We start from the raw sequence: 21,915 nt of genomic DNA, 5'->3' as shown, positions 1-21,915 counted from the left end.
AATAGCAGGAACAACTTTAAAAGACACCTGGGAACCTCCCCACCCGGCACTCATATTCTGAGCTTCAGGTGCTGCCAGGTGTGCTCCCGGCTCCGGTGAACGACCTGGTCCTGGCTCCTGATGGACAGCTGTTAGAAAGCTTGGTCATGCTAGGGACCAACACCTTCTGGTGGGGGGACGGGATGCTGAGCAGTATGAGGAGGTGGAGCCATGCTTTTGTGGATCTTCCACTCGCCACCGAGGCTCCTCAAGGTGAAAAGTCTCCCGTCCACTGGGGGGTGCTGCTGAGGCTTATGGGACATCCTTTGGGCCTAACCTAAACAAGTTCTACCTGCTAGTAAAGGTCACTAACCAGGTCTTGTAACAGACAACCAACCAAACCCTCATTTCTTTACTTTTGTTTATAAGTGGACCACCTTCTCAGATCAGTGGTAAAGTATTATAGGAAGAAGAAACTCACACACAGACTAAAGTGCCGAAGCCACGGATGCTGAGTCAGCACTCCGATGGCGTTATCAAGGAGTCGTTCCAGCAGCTAGCATCAGAGCCGAAGCAGCACGCTAACCTGGAATACGCGCTTTAGTGCCGAGGCTCACGTGATGTCTGAGCGTTTGAGCTGAAGGCAGTAAAATAAATCCGCATGTAGGAGGAGCCAGGCTGGGCCTCAGGATCGGATCCATGAAGCAGAATATCAGAATGACTGCTGCTCCGGGTCCGGGAGGACTGACCTAAAGACAAGAATAAGAGTGAAAACCAACATTTTCTATTCAAACAATCCGTTTTATTCCTAAAACATCAGGTGATGTTCTGGGTTTTCTTGTTCACAACTAGGTTTAAGTTACTCATTTGATTGGATCGGACATGTTAATTATTCAGTCATTAATGTTTTCATTAAACAGGAAGTCAGAAAGATGACGGAGTTTGAACACGACTGACAGAAGCGTCACCTTCACCGACGACGTCACTGATCCTCACAGCTGGCAGCAGGAAAAGCTTCTGGGTCCTGGTTCTGAAACATGTACTGTCAACAAAACCAGGTGTTACTGTCAGCAGCAACCAAGCCAACATTCCCAACACAAACTGAGCTTTTAAAGCCAGAAAATTCTATTCAAGTTCATTTCTAAAACGCCTAATCAGGACCAGTCGTCGTCTCAAGGACCTTCACACAGTAAACATTCCAGTACAGGTCAGGTCATCAAGCCAATCAGTAAAAAGTTTCCTATATAAGGAACCCAGCAGGTTGCATCGAGTCACTGACTAGTGTCAGAGTCTTTACAGCAGTCCTCATACTAAGCAAGCATGCAGCGACAGTGGAGAGGAAAACTCCCTTTTAACAGGAAGAAACCTCCAGAGAATCCTGGCTCAGTATAAGCAGCCATCCACCACGACTCACTGGGGATGGAGAAGACAGAGCACGCACACACACACACACACAAACATATATATGTACACACATACACGCACACACACGCATATATATATATATATATATATATATATATATATATATATATATATATATATATATATATATATATATATATATATATATATATACACACATACGCACACACACACATACAACATATATACCAAGTAGTGTTTCTATGGTTACATTGTGATTTCTTAGAAAATAATTCTATTTGGTGAGGGATAAACTTTATTGTATTTATCCTAGTGGATCTATGATTAAACAGGTAAACTAGTAGTAGCACATTCAATGTCAAACAAAGTCAAATGTTATTATCATGAGAGGGAGAATGTGTAAGTGGTTAGCAGCAGTGTGTTAGACGATGGCCCCCTCCATGAGGCCACCACAGCTCAGCAGAACATCATTGTAGCTTCTTCCAGGGAGAAAAGCTGAAATATTTGTCTGCTAAAGGCTAAAGTGTGACATCCCCATCCTGACCTCGAACAGCGGTTAGGTACCACCCTGATCTGGATGCAGCATGTTGCTGGTGTGTGTGAAGGTGATGAATGACTAGGAACAAAGCTACCAACATGGTGGAACTAAAGCAGGAGATCCTGTGGTGAAAGCTTCAGACTCACTGATTTTAGGTTGGACTCCATCTCTGAGAAGGTCCACTCGTTCAGAGGAAGGTTCAGGCTGAATGGCTGCAGAGAAACAAGAGATTTAGGTTTTCCATGAGATGTTGAACCACGGTTGGTAAAAGATGATCTGACAGAACGGCCACATCTGCAACAACCTCACAGATGCAGCTGGTGCTGCCCGCCTGGGAGGGGTCAAAGGTCATTTCTAAAGGACCCCAGACAAAAATTCAAGAGTGGAGAACATTCACACAGTTGTGGGCATCTCAGTGGGTTTAGGATGAGGTCAGAGGTCAACGCCCCATCTCAGACTCGGTTAAAAGGTCAAAAGTCACAGAAGCTGACCTCCGGTTAGTAAAACGTCATCTGTATAAATGAAAAACCATCAGAGTGACGAAACAAGAGCAGAGATGTTTACCCAGAATGCACTGCAGCACCAACAGCTGAGCTCAGCTGTCAGCACGGTGGTGGAGGGCTGATGGTTTGGCCCGGCTCTGACCCAACAGGAACTCCTCTAGATACTAAAGTCTTCTAAATACTCAAGCTTGGACTGAACTGGGTCATAAAACAGAACTGGGATTCAAACTGCTGCAGACCTACAACAGAACCAACATGCTGCAGAGGTCCAGTCAGACTCCAGACCAGAACCCGACTGAAACATCAAGGTGGGACCTTCAGGCAGCTGAGCAGAGATGAAAGTCTGTAAACCTCAAGGTAAATGGACCAGAACTCCTCCAGAACCACGAGAGAAACTGATGAGGTCAGAGCTGTGAGGTCACACTGATGAGACCAGACCTGTGAGGTCACACTGATGAGGTCAGACCTGTGAGGTCACACTGATGGGACAAGACCTGTGAGGTCAAACCTGTGAGGTCACACTGATGAGGTCAGACCTGTGAGGTCAAACCTGTGAGGTCACACTGATGAGACCAGACCTGTGAGGTCACACTGATGAGGTCAGACCTGTGAGGTCACACTGATGGGACAAGACCTGTGAGGTAACACTGATGAGGTCAGACCTGTGAGGTCACACTGATGGGACCAGACCTGTGAGGTCACACTGATGGGACAAGACCTGTGAGGTCACACTGATGAGGTCAGACCTGTGAGGTCACACTGATGGGACAAGACCTGTGAGGTCAAACCTGTGAGGTCACACTGATGAGGTCAGACCTGTGAGGTCAAACCTGTGAGGTCACACTGATGAGGTCAGACCTGTGAGGTCACACTGATGGGACAAGACCTGTGAGGTCAAACCTGTGAGGTAACACTGATGAGGTCAGACCTGTGAGGTCACACTGATGGGACCAGACCTGTGAGGTCACACTGATGGGACAAGACCTGTGAGGTCACACTGATGGGACAAGACCTGTGAGGTCAGACCTGTGAGGTCACACTGATGGGACCAGACCTGTGAGGTCACACTGATGGGACAAGACCTGTGAGGTCAAACCTGTGAGGTAACACTGATGAGGTCAGACCTGTGAGGTCACACTGATGGGACCAGACCTGTGAGGTCACACTGATGAGGTCAGACCTGTGAGGTCACACTGATGGGACCAGACCTGTGAGGTCACACTGATGAGGTCAGACCTGTGAGGTCTGGATAGATGTTTAATTCTGGACAAATGAACATAAACTTTTTTTGGATGAATGACAACGTCCTCTTACATCCATAGCGGTGCTGGCTCCAGTCTCCATGGCGCTCTGCTGGTGGCTCCTGATCAGAAGTTGCTGCAGCTCCTCCAGACTCATGTCCACGTTCTCCACTGCCTCAGAAACGTCCACTCTGAACACACACACACACACACACACACACACACACACACACACACACACACACACACACACACACACACACACACACACACGGCCATATCATTAAGTTATGGCTCCACCCCTTTTACTGTCAGCTGTCATGTTTTTTGTGACCACAGTGCGAGTTCTCGCTCTTAAGGCCCCGCCCACTCACCTGCAGGCATGGGCATTTTTAGCCCATTTTTGGGGGTGCTGAAGCTCCCCTAAAATTTGAGAATTTGACATGTTTATTTTGACTCTGTTGTCAAACATAAAAAGCATAGAACGCTTGCTGTAGTTACAGGAGACCCGATTACCGCGCTGACAGTTTTCATGTTTACATGTCTGTGAGGAGGAAGCAGTGGCACAAGTCCAGCATTAGCTCTGACCTTTTCAGAGGTTATAGTCAGTGATTTAGTCAGATCCTCCCCAAATAAATAAATGAGACTTGTTATTTTTTAAAAACATCATTTAGTTTCTATTTGGTTTTAAAACATTTTGCTAATAAAGTATGGACATTGTTTTCAACGAGATGTTGATCTGAGTAAAAACACTCAAACTCCCTTCCCTGAGGACCAGTATCCAGGATGTTTTTGTTGTTTCCCTAATCCAACACACGACTGACCTGTTCAGCAGCTCATCAAGCTCTGCAGAGGCCTGCTGATTGAAATCAGGTGTGTTGAAGTAGGGAAAACACTAAAACATGCTGGCCTTCAGGACGGCATTGGGGATCACTGTAGAGCCCTGCACGGGCCTAAAATCTGAGCCTGTGTCCGGCCCGGCCCGAGGGGGTGGAGCCCCAGCCCGACCCGGTCCGAAAAGGTTTTCAGGATTCTCTGGCCCGACCCGAGCCCGACCTTTTTTTAACCTTTCATAATGTTTTAGCGTGATAGAATGCTCAGCATTCTAATTATCTGTGAGAAGCGTTCTGCAGTAAAACAATAAATAAAAAAACAGAAAGAAAAACCGCATCAATGCAGCTTTTTTTTCCTAACAGAGCATATTTTTCGAGCGGCAGATGAAATTTACGAACACTATATTAATTGGATGCAGTTGTAAATTTAATCTGCTCTGAAAATGCGCTCCTGTGCATTTAGAAAAAAAAGCAGCATTCTAATTTTTTAACTGTAGAGCGGCAGATTCAATAAACACCCCCAATTATTATAGCGTTTGTAAATTTAATCTGCCGCTCTGAAAATGCGCTCTCCTTAGAAAAAACACCCCAGCAATGAATGCTGTATTTTTTTTAACTGCTGAGCGGATTTATTCACAGAATGCTGCCGTTTTCATGAGAATGAACGAATGGTTTCTAACAGACTAACAAAGTGGACATAAAATGGCATATTAGAATAGGAGCACATGTTTCAATCAGCAGTTTGAGAATTTGTTTATATAGGCGCATTTATAAACCACACACACCTTAACTGAGCTAACTGGTGCCGGTGCGTGAGAAGCAGGCAGGTGCTGCTGCGTTCAAGTGTTTCAGGTTTTTTTTTTAATGAATCTAATTAAAAATAAAGGCGCCCAGCCCGGCCCGTGTCCGAGGTAATTACACAGTCGTTGGCCTCGGGCCGGGCTTCGGGCCTAGGGCTTCAGTGCAGGGCTCTAGATCACTGACCTAGAGGCTTTGAAGCTGGACTAGATTATTGGAAAAGCAGAATCTGTAAAGCACTGCTTGTGATTTGTGGAAGAGTGTTTTGCTTTCATTTTACAAATGTGGCAGTGAAATTGTGAGAAAGTGCACAAAACTGTGAGCTTGATCTTGCCTGGACGGGCAGCTCTCGGGGTGCTCAGCACCTCTAAACCTCTGCCGCCTGCAGACCAGCTGATACGTTTGTCTGGTTCCAGCTAGACCAATCAGAAATGTGAGCGTCTGGACCAGCAGCACCGGGTGAGAGCGCGGCTCAGCCGCAACCCACACCACAACAATTATTTGAGGCGTTTTTTTCTTCATTGGTTAACAATAAAGGGGCGGGGCTTAAAATAGGTAACAAAACCACTTAGGCCCAGTCCCAATACTCACACTGTGCCCTACGGTCTCCAGTGTAGTGCACTTGAAGGAGGTGCACTGTAAGGCTTCGAGGGCGTAGTACACAAGTGTGCTGACTCGGGAGAGTGAGCACTGCATCATCAACTGCGACGCATGTCTGAATGCTGGTCACACTTTGTGCTATTTCAAAAAAATCTTTATTAACAACTTTCAAACAATGTTTAACTACATTTACATCCATTGCTGTTCACAATAAATCTTAGTCCACATCGATGCAGACTTGGGGATCAAGGGTGCAAAATGGGCGTGGTCAATCTCTGCACCTGAGGATCGGGACAACCTACACTCACACCGCTGGACTGGAACGCGCAATTGAAGGGCGTAAGAGTGGAAGTACAAGTTTTGGGATTGGGCCTCAGAAGCGGCCTGGACCTCTCAAATTCTGCTCCTGGTCTAGATTGGATTCACCTGTAAACACTCACCTGTCAAGGGCAGGTCTCTTACTCCTCTTTTCCATCATGGAAGCTGCAGAGCCCCTCCCTTCCAGAACCGACTGCACCATGGCGACAGGGAGGACAGGAGGCTCTGAGGAGCACACCTCACAGGTGGAGGTCACAGCCACGCCCTCTCCTCCGCCCGCACCACCTCCTTTACCTAGGACACCTGGACTCACGGGCTCCTCCTTGATTAGCATCATGCACTTCTCCCTGTCCAGGTGGGTCCAGAGACTGTCATTACACCAGAACCTGGAAGGGAAAGGTCCTGAAGCTGTTTCGGCTCCGCTCACCTGTTCTCATCTGGCTGCATCTGAATGGTTAGGGCAGCCTGAGACATGTCAGTAACATCTGATATGATTGGTCCTCCTGTCAGCCCACTGGAGGAGCAGGAAGCCGCATCACCGGGTGGCTGGGGGGTGGGGGGAAAGCACAGGCATTAGAAGATGAGTTACCTATAAAAACTATAAACCAGTAGAAAGTCTCCTCAGAACACCCGGTCTGGTCACATGTGGAAACAAAGGGTCACCAGAACCCTTTTCAGACTGACATTCTGGAATATGTGTGGACAATTCAGTCCGGTTTCTAACCAGAACTGTGTTTTCAGACACAACACTTTTGTACCTGAACTTGTCCTTTCGGCTGCCTTCACACAGCAGGGAAAAGTTCCAGATGTCCGAGGGAGAGGGGGCGGGAAGGCTGTACCCGGATAGTGCGGCGGGCGTACATGCGTCATTTACCCAAACAAAGCCATTCAGTCAAACATGGCCGACGAAGAGATAGAATTCCTCTCACTGATCGGACTTATGTTGAGCGTAATTCTGCGCACACGAAGACGCATAAGAGACCTGGATGATGAAGCTCAATGGTTAATAAAGGAATCACGGAAGCGGTGTGAAGCGCTCCGTCGCGCGTCTACGAGACGGTACCGTAGGAGGCGAGCTGCTGTGGTTCGCCGCATGCTACAGGAGCGAGCTATCTAGGTGCGCACAGCGTTCCCCGGTCCCCTCCTCCTCCCCCTCCCCCTGTCCGGAACTCGACCTCACCAGTCTGAAGCAGCCACCTTGTCCGTAACAAGTCTGGACCTGTTACTAGGGGCTTCGTCCGGTTTAATTATGGAAAAGGTTATCCGGATGTTTGTATTCAGACACAAAGGTCTTACGGACAGAGTCTGGAACATTTCCGTTTTTCATGGCCCGTCTGAAGGGGGCTCAGGTGTCCCACACTCTGGTACATACTCAGAAGCCACGCCCTGAAACGGGTTCACCGGTACGTGGTTTTTATCCAACAATAGGCCTTTTCCGACGGTACTACTCAGCGTGACTCGGGAGGGTTCGGTTCGGTCTTCCAGCAGCACGGTTCTGTTTTGACCCGCTACTTTTCAGTCCCTGCTCCGTTGTGGGTCCTACAGCGCTGACCTGGGCCGGTCACTGGTTGCTTGCTGCCTGCAGAAGTTCAGAGTCTGACCAAAGCCATAAAAGTGAGCAGCACCACCACCATGTTGCTTCTGTGGAGCTTACAGATGGCCTCACACGGTTTAGTGACGTACCCACTTCCTGTCCCGGGGCTGGCAGGAAAACCAGCGGAGGTAACCCACGCTGTACTCAGCTGCTTTAGGCGGAGTAGTGCTGCCGGTAAAGGCCTATACGTGGAGAACGCAGGTCCACCTGTTTCTGGCTTCTTTAGCTCCGCCCACTCAGTCATGAATAAACATTTCTGTTACAATGAAGAGGAGGAGATGGTGCTAACTGGGAAACACGGAGGAGACGAGCCAGAACCCAGAAGAGTCAGGTGGAACGTCGAAGGTAAGAGTGTGGTATTATGGGATGTAGCTGGTTTGGTGCTCAGCTGTATTATTTAAATAATGAAACATGAAATGAGTTTGTGCTGTCTGCTGCCCTCTAGTGCCTGACATCAGAGGCTTTTCAGTCCAGGTTATAGTCCCCCCCCCCCCAGCATGGTCGCACAGTCAGACTGTAGGCTGCTGCTGGCATCGCTCGTATGGAGGTCAGCAGGTCACTGCCTCGGTAATTAGAGTTTCCAGCTAAATGTGTCATTGAGAAAAGTCGACCTGCGAGTAAAGAGGAAGTGATTCTGGTGCCGAGCGACTCACCGAGTGGATGTAGAAGGGCTCGGGTACCGCCTCCATCTGATGACTGTGGCTGAACTTAGAGGCTGGCGGGCTGAGAGACCCGTCATCCAGCATCAGAGGCCTGAAGGCACCAAAGAGTCAAGCAGGTTAAACTCAGATCATCTTCTACTTCCTGTTAACCAGCTGAAACAGCCGGTGTGTTTCAAATCACCAGGTGAACGTGTGTGTGTGTGTGTGTGTGTGTGTGTGTGTGTGTGTGTGTGTGTGTGTGTGTGTGTGTGTGTTTGAAGCTGCAGAAGTCGTTCTCCTGACCAGGAAACACACCTTTGTGCTGTTGATTGCTCCTCTCACAACAGCCGTTTTTACTTTCAGCAGCAAAGCTGATCCAGCATTTTACACACGTGTGTGTGTGTGTGTGTGTGTGTGTGTGTGTGTGTGTGTGCACCTGACTGACTGATTCAGCACTTGCCTCCATTCAAACACTCGCTGGGATTGTTTAGCTCGTCAGCTGATACCCCTCACCCCCCCCCCCCGGCCCTTTGTGTGTGTGTGTGTGAGAGAGAGAGAGAGAGAGAGAGAGAGAGAGAGAGAGAGAGAGAGAGAGAGAGAGAGAGATCAACCTTATAATAATAATCAATACTCCACACGACTTTCTGGACGCAGCTGTCATTGTGATGTCATCTAGTCCTTCTGCACTCACTATTCTACTAAAGAAGTAACACTCTGGAGCTTAGGCTTTAAAATATTTCCACCGCGATGATTATCAAACATAACCCAAAGTAGGGGGGAGGGAGGGAGGGAGGGAGGGAGGGAGGGAGGGGGAGGGAGGGAGGGAGGGAGAGAGAGAGAGAGAGAGAGAGAGAGAGAGAGAGAGAGAGAGAGAGAGAGAGAGAGAGAGAGAGAGAGAGAGAGAGAGAGAGAGAGAGAGAGAGAGAGAGAGAGAGAGAGAGAGAGAGAGAGAGAGAGAGAGGACTCACAGTTTCCTCTTCAGGCTCATGGTGTTGGGGGTGTTGGGCTGCATTTGGCTGAACAGGAACTGGATCAGCTGTTGGGGGGGGTAGAGCTCAGCATGAATCAGCATCATCACATCATCTCACATGATCTAAACGTTCTGAACGAGGGACAGTCTACAGCTGACAAAAGTGAAGCCAACATGGAAGTGAAATAAGCTGCAGGTTCCCCCTCCTCCACTAGGGCAGTGGTCCTCAGGAAGACCTGCTCTGCTGCCACTATCAGGCTTCTGCAGCACTTGATGTCTTCCTGAAGAGGCAATGCACTAATGTGACTCGGGTGTGCTGAAGCAGAGACATGAAAAACATGCAGGACATCGGGTCCTGGCTCCAGAAAGAAGCGAGTTCCTATTGACTCCCATGTTAAAAATACCAGCTTCAAAAAAAACATTTGAGCTCTAATAGATGCAGTTAACAGTCGTGGCAACTCTGGGGGTTAAATTGTTTTGTAATTCTTTGCTTTGGTGCAATTAAAGGCTTTCTTTCAACTGCCTGTGGTGCATGCCTTTATCACCTCTCGCCTGGACTATGCACACTCGCATTCAGTCGGGACTCCTGCTGCTGTCCTGAACCGGTTGCAGATTGTGCAGAAGGCAGATTGTTGACAAGCACAGGCAGATGTAGCCGTGATTTCTACTTCCTGGTGAAACAGCTGATCTCTAGCGTGGATCCATTTACAATAACATTACGATAAATGAAAGAAAACAAGAACCAAACCTGTATGTTTTTACCTGAAAGGGTCAGAGGTCACACCAACACTTATAACTACAGCTGATATCTGAACAACTGCTGAAGGAAACTGGATCTCATCAGAACCGGACCGAACCAACGGTGAGCTGCACGTTCTGATGGATCTAACAGAACCTCGTTCAGGTGTTTCTGGACTCACCTTGTTCATGACCTTCTGTTGCTGCGTGTGGTTCTGCCTCAGTGAGACCACCTCCCTCCAGAGGACCTCATTCTGCCTGCAAACAGCAGGAGAACATCTGTAACAGGATGTATTACAGAGGTGAGCCTTCCTCGTGTCACGGTCAGAAGAGTCACCACCCGTACAGCTCAGCATGTCTGCCTCCTCTGGCTGCAGAGAAACAGGCCCAGCTGGTCGGGTTCTGGTGACACCATCAGGCTAACATCTGTGGAGGAGATCCTGGAACCTCCTACTACTGCTTTACATGTTCTGAAGAACGAATCAAACACACAGCAGGAAGCTGAAGTTCTGCTCAAGTCGATGAAATAAAACAAACTTCAGACTCTGATGGGTTTTACGCCCGACAAGAACACTTCCTGTGAGTGTGTGTACATCTGTGTGTGTGTGTGTGTCTGTGTGTGAGTGTGTGTGTATGTCTGTGTGTGTGTGTGCATCTGTGTGTGTGTGTGTGTGTGTGTGTGTGTGCGCGTCTGTGTGTGTGTGCGGGTGCGTCTGTGTGTGTGTGTGTATGTGTGTGTGTGTGTGTGTGCGTCTGTGTACGTCTGTGTGTGTGTGTGTGCGGGTGCGTCTGTGTGTGTGTGTGTGTGTGTGTGTGTGTATGTGTGTGTGTGTGTGTGTGTGTGCGTCTGTGTACGTCTGTGTGTGTGTGTGTGCGGGTGCGTCTGTGTGTGTGTGTGTGTGTGTGTGTGTGTGTGTGTGTGTGTGTGTGTGTGTGTGTGTGTGCGCGTCTGTGTGTGTGTGTGTGTGTGCGTCTCTGTGTGTGTGTGTGTGTGTGTGTGCGCATCTCTGTGTGTGTGTACATCTGTGTGTGTGTACGCCTGTGTGTGTGTGTGTGTGTGCAGGTGCGTCTGTGTGTGTGCATCTTGTGTGTGTGTGTGCGGGTGCGTGTTTGTTCTTGTACATACTACATACTGAGGACCATTTTGACCATTTTCCCTACAAAGTGAGGACATTTTTTGGTCCTCACTTTTTTTTAGAAGCTTACCATACCAGTTAGAGTTATGGTGTGAATTACGTTTTAGTTAAGGTTAAGGTTATGAATAGATCAGCGATGGTTATGGTTAGGGTTGGGGTATGGCTTAGGCATGGTGAAATCATGAAATGAATGGAAGTCAGTGGAGGGTCCTCACTATGAGAGAAAGACAGACGTGTGTGTGTGTGTACGTGTGTGTGTGTGTGTGTGTGTTTGCGTGCGTGCGCAGGTGTGTGTGTGTGTGTGTCAGCTGACCAGGTGAACATTCTCTCCCAACCCTGACAAACAAAGGGAGCACAAAGAAGCTGCATCACAATAGGAACACAGCAGCTATTTTTAGTAGCGTGAACGTTTCTCCATCCTCTGAGTGACTCGTTCCAACTGAACCAGAAGATCAGCAGATGTATGAAAATACCTTTTGATGTGAAACCCTATCCCTCAGACACTCTTTACACTCACTGCTTCATGTCCTGCATCTGACACTCCATGTTTTCCTGCTGAGTCCTGAGGAGCTGGACTTCATACAGCAGCTTGCTGAGGTCCTCCTGTCGGACTTTGGTTTCCTCGCTCTTCACTATGGACACCTGGGTGGAGGAGAACCTGGTTTAGTGAAGAACTTTAAGATAAAAACAAACTCATACACAGTAAAATAGTCTCCAGAAGATGTCACAAACTCATTTTAAACTTCTACAACGTTCATCCAACGTGGTTCATCTCCATGTTCCCACATGGATGCACGGTGAGATGTAGCATTTAACTTTCTGTTTTTGGGGAAAAACCATAAAATGTCTACAGAGAAGAGTTACAGAACAGCATCGGGTCAGAGCTCAGATTTCATGTTTGGAGTTAAAATACGTCACTGATAAAAAAAACTCTTTCATAAACGTTAATGGTAATGCTAATGCTGATGTAATGCTTTTGTGATGCTAATGCTAATGTTGATGTGAAGCTAATGCTTATGCGATGCTAGGGCTGCACAGTAGTGCAGTGGTTAGCGCTGCCTTGCAGCAAGAAGGTCCCGTGTTCAAATCCCGGCCTTCTGCATGGAGTTTCCATGTTCTCCCTGTGCATGCGTGGGTTCTCTCCAGGTACTCCGGCTTCCTCCCACTGTCCAATCCACTCCACTGTCTTTCAAACTGGCTTCTGTGATTCTTCAGCCATAATCTTTAGCAGCTTCACATTGGAAATCATTCTGAAGCGCTCTGCTGAACAGAAACCACACTTAACAGTTTAGTGGCGTGTGTAGGTGCACTAGTGGCAGGTGGAGAACCCTAGAAGGCACCATTAAATACAGGTCATTCACCATTTGTTGGAGGGAAGCTAAAGGAGGGTATGGAATAGTGGACTGATGGTGACCAGGCTTTGTTGCTGCTGAACTTGCAAGTGGTAATATTTTTGTCCAACAGTAGCGTTGGATAGTTGTTGGTGCTAGCTGCAGCAGCCTGTGGGTGGGCCTAATTTCTACTTCTCTGTCTGTGTCGGTACGGAGATGCAACGCCATTGTGTGGGCTCGCAGAGGCTGACAAGAGACATGCCCAACTTCTTAGCTATCCATCAAAAGTGACGGAGACCGCAAGCTTGTGATTGGTCAGTGTGTATGTGTGTGTGTGTGTTTAATCTGCAAAACACTTTAAGTTGCATTTTTTTTTGTAGGAAAAGCACTTTATAAATAAAGTTTGATTGATTCTGTTCTCGTCATGGATTGTCCAAAATGAACACCATGTTGTGTCACTGAGGTGGTCAAAAAGCTCCTCGAAGGCAAGGTTCCAGGGGTGGATGAGATTCGCCCAGAGTTCCTTAAGGCCCTGGGTGTTGTAGGGTTGCGTTGGCTGACGCGGCTATGCGTGATCGCGTTGACATCGGGGGCAGATCCACTGGATTGGCAGATCAAGGTGGTGGTCCCCCTAATTAAAAAGGGTGGTCTGCGGGATGTGTTCCAACTACAGGGGGATCACACTCCTGAGCCTCCCTGGTAAGGTCTATTCAGGGGTTCTGACGAGGAGGGTACGGCGGATTGTCGAACCTCAGATTCAGGAGGAAAAACGTGGTTTGCCGCTGGCTGTGGAACGCTGGACCAGCTTTTTACGTCCGGATGTTTGACCAAATGGGTCCATGCGTTGTAGATTTTATTAATTTATCCCTACAATCTGGTTCTGTACCATCTGTTTTCAAACATGCAGTTATTGAACCCATCCTTTAAAACCCAAGCTTGGACTCATCTCAGCTTAAAAATTACAGACCCATTTCTAAATGACCATTTATCTCTAAAAGATTGGAAAAGGTTGTGGCAGATCAACTGATTACTTTTCTGGAACTACACAACAGTTTTGGTAAATTTCAATCTGGTTTTGGTAAAAAGCTTTCAACAGAAACAGCTTTACTTAAAGTTTCCAGTTTAAAGTGGCTGCAGACAACGGGGAATTCACAGTGTTAGTATTGTTAGATCTTTCTGCAGCTTTTGACACTGTTGATCACAGCACCTTCATAACAGACTTGGTGACTCGGTGGGGATCTCTGGAACTGTTCTAGACTGATTTAGATCGTGCTTTTCTAACAGAAGTTACAGTGTCTGTAGAAACCAAATCATGTCATATTCTACCCATCTGTTCTGTGGGGTACCCCAAGGCTCTGTTTTGGGTCCACTATTGTTTCTGCTGTATATACACCCTCTTGGATAGATACTTGATTCTTTTCATAATGTCTCTTATCACCTATATGCAGTTGACATTCAGCTGTACTGCTCCTTTAAGGATTCTGAGTTCTATAAACTGTCTGAATTGCTAGAGTGTCTATCAGCGATCACCAGCTGGCTAGAAGAAAACTTCTTTCAGTTAAACTCTGAAAAGACTGAAAGTCTGATCATTGCCCCTGAGAGCACGGTTCCCCTGATTAGTCTAAAGTTTGGTCATTTATCTTCTGCAGTCAAGACAAATGTAAGGAATTTGGATTGCATTGTAACTTTCAGGGCTCTACATGGTCAAGCTCCTCTTTATATTACTGAACTGTTAAAGCCTCATGCTCCAACCCGAGACCTCAGGTCCACCCACCAGAACCTTCCAGAAGTTCCAAAGACCAGATATAAAAGTTGAGGTGATCGCTCCTTCCAGACTGTTGCACCCCGACTTTGGAATTATCTGCCTTTATCCTGGAGGGTACGTTGGAGTTCGCCCAACCAATCTACATGTGTTTTGTGGATTTGGGGGAGGAGTTTGACCACATCCCTCGGGGGCCCTGTGGGGGGGTACTCTGGGGGTACTGCGGGTGTCGTACCGGTCTGTCGTGGTGAAGAGAAAGCTGAGCCAGAAGGCAAAGCTCTCGATTTACCGATCGATCTACGTTCCTACCCTCACCTATGGTCACGAGCTTTGGGTAGTGACCGAAAGAACAAGATCACGGATACAAGTGGCTGAAATGAGTTTTCTCTGCAGGGTGGCTGGGCTCTCCCTTAGAGATAGGGTGAAGCTCAGTCTGGTTAGGAGTCCTCCTGGTCGCCTCCCTGGTGAGGCTTTCCGGGCATGTCCAACCAGGAGGAGACCTAAAGGAAGACCCAGGACAAGTTGGAGAGACTATGTCTCACGGCTGGCTGGGGAACGCCTTAGGATTCCCTCGGAGGAGCTGGAGAGAGGAAAGTCTGGGCCTCCCTGCTTAAGCAACAGCCCCCGTGACCCAATGAGAGGCAAGTGGCCAAAAATGGATGGATGAATGAGTTTCCCTCCTTGAGAACATCGGTGGAGACGTACTGACCTTTCTCTTGATGTGCTCCAGCATGTGCTCATGTCCCTGGAGAAAGTAGAGGTGCTGGAACTCTGTATCGTCCCTTTCAGGTTTCACCAGTCCACTCTGCTCAATATTCACCACCTTTCGAAACCCGTCTGCGAAGCAAAAGAGAAGAACGGATGAATCCAGGTAGAGGGAGGAGGAGAGGAGGAGGAGGACGAGGAATACTCACACATATTGAGCTGTCGGACAAAGCTCGCCATGTTGTTGTGTTTGAAGTATTTGGGTAGAACCTCTTTGGCGAAGCGTCCCTGGTCAAAGACGTGAAAACTGGTCCCAGTCTGAAGGAGACAACTGGTTTAAAGCTTCTGGAGAACCACTGAGTGGACGGGTTGTGGGATTTTACTGATGTGTCATCAACGATGTGTCATCAACCTGCTTCTTTAGTCAGACTTTTACGCCTTCGAACCAAAAATCGGAATAAAGAGGAAATGATTGCTCTTCTTGTGTCTGCTAAGAACCATTTTTATGTATTTTATAATATCTGGAGAACGTCTAGAACCCAAACTTGGTTCATGACGACCCACCATGGGTCCCAATCCGGCCTTTGGGAACCAAAGTTAGATTTTAAAGGCAAGGTAATAGAGGCCAGGGTTAGACCTGTTAACCATTTTATACGCTCTAAAAAACGCTGGGTCATTTCTGAACCCAAACTGGGTTTTTTTTATTAAATCCTGAGTGAAAACTGGAAAATAAATGAAACTAGTATTTTTTACATTTGTTTCACTAAGTCCATGATTCTATATTACTAGTGAAGGAATTTCAGGTTTTTCTGCACCTAAAAATTATTTGAACTGAATTAAATGCCGAATTTGACCTAAAAAGGGTAATTATAATTCAGATATCACTGCTGTAAACCTTTGCAGCTGGATAGACGTGTACTTTATAACAACATTTGGTTTGAACCTCTGAACAGGGCCAAACCGACAACCTGAGCTGGTGACCAGTAACCAAATTAACCCTAAATGGTTGCTTTTACCAGTCGGGTTTTAGAATGTAGCTCAGAGCTGATTCCTACTAGACCTGCAGGCGTTACGGAGGTTCTGGACCAACAACGGCCCCGAAGGTCTGAAGGCCAGTGGAACAAAGGGGGGGATGTCTGATCTGTTCATCTGTTCTTTGAATCTGAATGTTAAGGCAGGGTATCTGCAGGTTTAAGGGAGCCAAATTTAAGACTTTTTAAGACCTTTTTTAAGGCCATTTTGACCAAATTTAAGCAATTTTTGAAAATTAAATTTAAGCAATAATTTCCAGCTATTGCCTGGAGCCGGTGCTAACCACGTCGCGAACGTGGCATTAACCATCCAGTTACCATTAAACTTGCACTTCCCCATGGCGCAAGCTCCCACTAGCTTAACCAGCTAATGTGCTCATCTAAAAATAGCCCCCTTTCACAACCAACTGAATGTGTATTGTTCCGCTTACGCCAACATCGTACACAAAAAATGCTGAATACTAACTAGAAATTTATGAAAATTTTATAGAAATAAAAGAATCTTGTTTATTGGGTCTTTGGACATTTAAGACCTTTGGAAACCGTATTTAAGGATTATTTGTCATTTTTAAGGATTTTTAAGGCCTTAAATTTGGAAAAGCTAATTTAAGACTTTTTAAGGACCCGCGGATACCTGTAAGAGTTTATCATCAGATTTTCTTCATTTTTAGTGTTTTTTAAGGTGGTAATTTAACCCATAAGAAAACTGATTTGTTGGCTAATGTGAACCTAATCACGTTTTAAATAAGTTATAATAATAATAAACATGTCTTTTTGTCCTGGAAGCCCCGTGTGGTGTTCTAAAGCTGTGGTTTCCAACTCTTCTTTCCACGAGGACCCTCATTAGTGTACAAGACAAACCAGGACAACACACACACACACACACACTCTTATACAGCTTGGATTATGTTGTAGGTGTGTTAGCGAGATTTTACACACGTCCTTATTACAAATATCTCCTTGGTGACCACACAACCTCAGCACAAACAAAACTGTGGAGCCCCCGTTGGGGGTGACGGGCCCCCAGGTTGAGAACACTCTAAATCAGGACCTGAACGGACTCTGGAGTTTGTGAGGATGTGGAGAGGACTCACGGCGCTCCAGCAGATCAGATGGTTGGTTTCTGGATCCTCCACTAGGGTCCACAGCTTGGTGAGAAAGGCGGGAACGTTGCTGGCGTAACCGCCATCCACACCAACGGCTCCTGGAGACTCCTGCATGTTGACACCTCGTCCAATTTCTAAAGTGTGAGTGTGTGCTCCCAGACTAGTCCATGCTCCTGTACATCCAATGAGAATCCCAGGTTTGTCTCTTTGGTTCCATCTCAATCCAAACTGTCTCTGTACGTCCTCACATTGGTGGCCAGTGTCCCTACAGCAGCTGTCCTTTCCCTGTCCTCACCGTTCAACTGAATGTGCGCACACAAGATCCATGTCAGCACACACACACACACACACACACACACACACACACACACACACACACACACACACACACACACACACACACACACACACACACACACACACACACACACACACACACACACACACACACACACACACACACACACACACACACACACACACACACACACACACAGCCCCCCGGCCTCACAAACAATAACAGTCCTCCCAGTGGAACAAACCCATCCATGCATACAAAGGGTCCAACACAGCAGCCTGTCCTCCAGCTGAGATCTGCTGGACACACAGAACCCAGTGGCTCTGGTTCTGATTTAGTCGGTCCTAGAAGAACCTGAAATCCATTTAATCCTGAAAAACCTAAAAAATAATCCATCTTTAATTCTATATTAATCCTTGCCTAGCATGGGGACTGCTGTAAAGGCTGACAGGAGTCAGCGACTCGATGCAAGCTGCTGGGTTCCTCACAGGAAACTCAGCTGGAGTGTTTTACTTTGTGACGTGGCTTGAGACGACTCTGGTTGTGATTTAGAACCTTAGAAATAACCTGAATTGAGTGTTTTCATCAAACAAAGTCAGACAAACTTCCAGTTCTTACTTTACCTTTACATAAACGTGCTCCTACCTTCTACCACCACTAGATGGAGCCATTGTTTCCCTTTCAGACTGCTAAATATTTCTATCATCTATTATTTGATTACTTGGAAATAAAGTTTAAAACAGAGTGAAAAAAACATGTTTAATATAAACTTTTATAAATTTCATTGGAACAGAAAAAAAACTGAAATGAGTTTGGTTTGGTTCGCCACAAGGAACCGGACCAGGACCTCAGCAGGGAAGTCGTTTATTCTACAGACGTCCCCTCAGAACAGCTCCTGGTGGTTTGCGGTCACACCGACATGGTTCTGGTAGTGACCCGGTTCCAAAACCATAGATTCAGATCAGAACCACAGCTGATTTATGAAGGGATGTGATTGTAGAAGAAGAAACTATTTTTTAGATGGTGCCTCTCCAGATAAAAACAACAAGGTGCTTCACAAGAACAAAAAATTAAAACAAAGAATATATTTCATATTGTAATAAAAATGGGGAAAAGTTAAAATTTAGATTAAAAATATGAAGGAAGAATAAAGAAACGGTAATAACAGGATTTTAAGAAAGACAGAACTGACAGAAAGAGCAACATGAGGAGAAGCGGGGTGATGTGGGTGTGTTTGGAGGACTTGGTGAGAAGCCGAGCACAGGTGTTCTGAACCACCCGTAGACGGTTCAGGGAGGTTCTGCTCAGACACGTGAAAAGAGGGTTACAGTAGTCTAAGCGTGAGGAGATGAAGTCTCAAGTTCAGAGCGGGACAGAATTTGACTCAGCTTAGCAACGTTCCTGTTAGTTACTTTAACCAGATAACCAGAACAGATCGTGTAAGACGTCTGGACCTGTCTCTTCGAGTTTCCGTCTTCTTCTCCATCACTCGGAAAATCAGGAACAGACACGGGGGGAAAAAAAGGATCCTGATCCAGTTTGTCCATCCTCTCAGGTTCCTCCTCCTCGGTCAACCTGCAGCCTGCTGGAGCCTTCTCAGAACGTCCTCTGGGCTAAGAGAGGAGCCCACTCTGATGAGCTTGTCTCTGGATCTGGAGCCCTGAAGAGACATGAGCCGTTAACCCTTTACAGACGGAAATACTAGTAATAAATATTTATCGGCAAAAAGTAACCCAACAGCTTTATGGTGTAATTCATGAAAACACTGTGTGTGTGTGTGTGTGTGTGTGTGTGTGTGTGTGTGTGTGTGTGTGTGTGTGTGTGTGTGTGTGTGAGAGAGAGAGAGAGAGAGATGGAGAGAGAACGAGAGGGAGGGAAAGAGTGAGAAAGTGAGAGAGAGAGAATGAGGGAGAGTGAGGGAGAGAGAGTGAATGAGAAAGAGAGAGAGAGAAAGAGTGAGGAGGAGAGACAGAAAGAGAGAGAGACAGGGAGAGGGATAGAGAGAGAGTGAGTGAGAGAGGGAAAGAGAGGGGGGAGAGAAAGAGTGAGGAAGAGAGAGTGAGTGAGGAAGAGAGACAGAAAGAGAGAGAGAGACAGGGAGAGGGATAGCGAGTGAGTGAGAGAGAGAGAGAGAGAGAGAGGGAGAGAGAGATGAAAGAGAGAGAGAGAGACAGGGAGAGGGATAGAGAGAGTGTGAGTGAGAGAGGGAAAGAGAGGGGTGAGAGAAAGAGTGAGGAAGAGAGTGAGTGAGGAAGAGAGACAGAAAGAGAGAGAGAGACAGGGAGAGGGATAGAGAGTGAGTGAGTGAGAGAGAGAGAGGGAGAGAGACAGAAAGAGAGAGAGAGACAGGGAGAGGGATAGAGAGTGAGTGAGAGAGGGAAAGAGAGGGGGGAGAGAGAGAGAGAGAGAGAGAGAGAGAGAGAGAAAGAGAAAGAGAGAGAAAGAGAAAGAGAAGAGAGAGAGAGAGAGAGAGAGAGAGAGAGAGAGAGAGAGAGAGAGAGAGAGAGAGAGAGAGAGAGAAGACCTAGCTCTTTCTGGCATGCTAGCTAGCTGTTTCCTGTAGCGGGGCACGGTCAGCCAGCGCCTCAGAGACAATAAATTCAAAGATGCTGACTGGCCAACATTTCTCCAGTTCTCCCTAGCAACCAAATATGAATGGCTGTTTAGCTGCAGCTCGGGGTGCTATTCCAGCACCCCAGGGGTGAAACCAATGAGTCTGGTGGAGCTAGACAGCTGGTGAAAATGATGAGAAAATATTCCAGATTGCATGTGGGTACACACACAATAAAATCTGACACATATATAGTAAATACATGTATAACATAGTTTTTGTACTTTCTGGATATTTTTCTCCCTTTATGTCAGAGAGGGCGGCACCCTAGCCACCATTGTGTTTGAGCTTATCTGACCTCCACCATTTCCTGCTTTTAGAAGATTTGAGCTTCAGAAACCTTTTCAAGAGAAAGATGACTCTTCTTCAGACCCAGAACTTCTGCCAGGTACCGGATGAGTTCAGTGTTTGCTTCTCCGTCTGTAGGTGGTGCTGCAATAGAAACAGCCACCGTCTCCGTGGAAACGTCTGCAGGAGCAGAACAGAGCATAAGATGGGTTCCAGTTCTTCCGTACAGCAGTCCACTTTGGAATGTTTGGGGTTGACCTGTGATGGCGCTATGTTTAGAACCGGGCTTTGCATGCACCGTTATGGTTACTCCTCCACTTTTGTCCCAGGTAACCGGACCACAACCTGGCACCTCAGCTGCTCCGCCTCCGGCTGCAGTCGGCTGAGCTTTCACCTGTTTCACAGCACAGATAGACCTCAGGGTTGTGAGTGTGTGTGTGTGTGGAGGGGAGGTGTAGAAGTAAAAGATTACATGAAATAAGAACAAGTGAATAAGGGTTCTCCATCCATCCATTCTCCCCAGTTTATCAGAATCATTGTGAGGTATTAGCCAGCTGGGACCCCCTACCTGCATACTGTGTCCACCCATGGTGGGTCCTAAAGGTCCGCTCTCATCATGTGAAAGTTGGTCCTTTTAGCTCTGACTTTATTTTTTAGGTTCCTTCCATCTGAGTTAGATTTGCTTCGTTTTAGATGCAACTGTATTTAGGATCTTTTTGACAGCTCTCTAGAGCCTCGTGTCTCATACCTATCCTCGGGAACTAGCTAGTTTGCTAACTAGCTAACTAACTAACTAACTAGCAATCTGGTTTGCGAGACACAAGTCAAAGTTTCACCTCCGTCACAAACTAGTCAGCTGGACACTTTTGGTACCGAACATTCCCGGTGGATTTCAAGTTTGACTCACCGCCTTTTGCTTCCTGGGCATCGGTCCGGTTGTGGAAAACCACCGCGCACACCGGAAGTTAGCAGGAAGAACCGGGACCGGCACCGTTAGACGGTTTAATGCTACGGACTCAAACTGCTTGAAACCCGCAAAAACAGAAACACCGAGCCGATAAAACATCTCCCGTTCTAAATGTGGTCGACAACATAACTGCTGCAGCAGGTAAAGGAACAGCGCCTCCTGGTGGACCGGAGCCGGAGCGCCATGGAGGACTGCCAATATAAAAGCTTTTAATTCAACACATGGACATACATACAGGGATTCAACAGGGAAATAAAGTGGGGTCCTGAGGGGCATGAACAGTTTAGTTTAGATTAGTTTAGTTTAGTTTAGTTCAGTAGATAAATAATAAATGGCTTGTGTTTGATTTGGCACCTTCCAGGGTTCTATAGCATGGAAGCATGTTGTAGGTTTCATAAATAAAAGTACATAAAAATTCTCCCATCCCCCCCCCCCCCTTTTTTTTTCTTTCACATATCACACACTGCATACAGGGTCATATGTCAGAGTGACCTGTGGTCCTAGTCTGGGTCTACCATGCAGAGACAGGGACCACCTGATA

At 46.9% G+C, this 21,915-nt stretch overlaps 2 protein-coding genes across 5 annotated transcripts; both read right to left on the bottom strand.

The window, feature by feature from the left end:
• Positions 1-589: 589 nt before the first annotated feature.
• hsf4 (heat shock transcription factor 4) lies at positions 590-17,459 on the bottom strand. Of its 2 annotated transcripts, none has more exons than XM_070550709.1 (13): positions 17,199-17,459; positions 15,283-15,391; positions 15,078-15,205; positions 11,793-11,917; positions 10,322-10,418; positions 9,400-9,467; positions 8,444-8,543; positions 6,624-6,742; positions 6,319-6,543; positions 3,721-3,838; positions 2,050-2,115; positions 948-1,021; positions 590-728 (listed from the first exon to the last, which is right to left on the bottom strand). In XM_070550709.1, exons 1-12 carry the CDS (start codon positions 17,322-17,324, stop codon positions 962-964), a joined length of 1,341 nt encoding a protein of 446 aa, XP_070406810.1. In that variant the 5' UTR covers positions 17,325-17,459; the 3' UTR covers positions 590-728; positions 948-961. The 2 variants fall into 2 exon arrangements, with proteins under 2 accessions (XP_070406810.1, XP_054590255.2); XM_054734280.2 differs by having other exon boundaries at positions 10,322-10,397.
• On the bottom strand, positions 15,283-21,532 carry c4h15orf40 (chromosome 4 C15orf40 homolog). Of its 3 annotated transcripts, XR_011520476.1 has the most exons (5): positions 21,315-21,532; positions 20,666-20,801; positions 20,460-20,587; positions 18,963-19,168; positions 15,283-15,391 (listed from the first exon to the last, which is right to left on the bottom strand). XR_011520476.1 is itself a non-coding variant. In XM_054734281.2 (4 exons), the coding sequence occupies exons 1-4, from the start codon at positions 21,471-21,473 to the stop codon at positions 19,079-19,081; spliced, it is 513 nt and encodes a 170-aa protein (XP_054590256.2). In that variant the 5' UTR covers positions 21,474-21,532; the 3' UTR covers positions 18,858-19,078. The 3 variants fall into 3 exon arrangements, 2 of the variants coding, with proteins under 2 accessions (XP_054590256.2, XP_054590257.1); XM_054734281.2 differs by lacking the exon at positions 15,283-15,391 and having other exon boundaries at positions 18,858-19,168; XM_054734282.2 differs by lacking the exons at positions 15,283-15,391; positions 21,315-21,532 and adding an exon at positions 20,976-21,093 and having other exon boundaries at positions 18,858-19,168.
• Between the last annotated feature and the right edge of the window lie 383 nt (positions 21,533-21,915).

This window comes from Nothobranchius furzeri, chromosome 4 (genome assembly GCF_043380555.1).
Source record: "Nothobranchius furzeri strain GRZ-AD chromosome 4, NfurGRZ-RIMD1, whole genome shotgun sequence".
Lineage (NCBI taxonomy): Eukaryota > Metazoa > Chordata > Actinopteri > Cyprinodontiformes > Nothobranchiidae > Nothobranchius > Nothobranchius furzeri.
This window is presented reverse-complemented; position numbering and strand designations above follow the sequence as displayed.

Coding starts and splice junctions, on each gene's coding strand:
- hsf4 (XM_070550709.1), bottom strand. CDS start 17,324: ATGCAGGAGTCTCCAGGAGCCGTTGGTGTGGATGGCGGTTACGCCAGC. Junction 6,743..8,443: donor AGCCCTTCTACATCCACTCG/GTGAGTCGCTCG, acceptor CCCACCCCCCAG/CCACCCGGTGATGCGGCTTC. Junction 1,022..2,049: donor TGGAGTCCAACCTAAAATCA/GTGAGTCTGAAG, acceptor TTTTGTTGACAG/TACATGTTTCAGAACCAGGA.
- c4h15orf40 (XM_054734281.2), bottom strand. CDS start 21,473: ATGTTTTATCGGCTCGGTGTTTCTGTTTTTGCGGGTTTCAAGCAGTTT. Junction 20,802..21,314: donor TGCCCAGGAAGCAAAAGGCG/GTGAGTCAAACT, acceptor GCTGTGAAACAG/GTGAAAGCTCAGCCGACTGC. Junction 20,588..20,665: donor TAAACATAGCGCCATCACAG/GTCAACCCCAAA, acceptor CTGCTCCTGCAG/ACGTTTCCACGGAGACGGTG.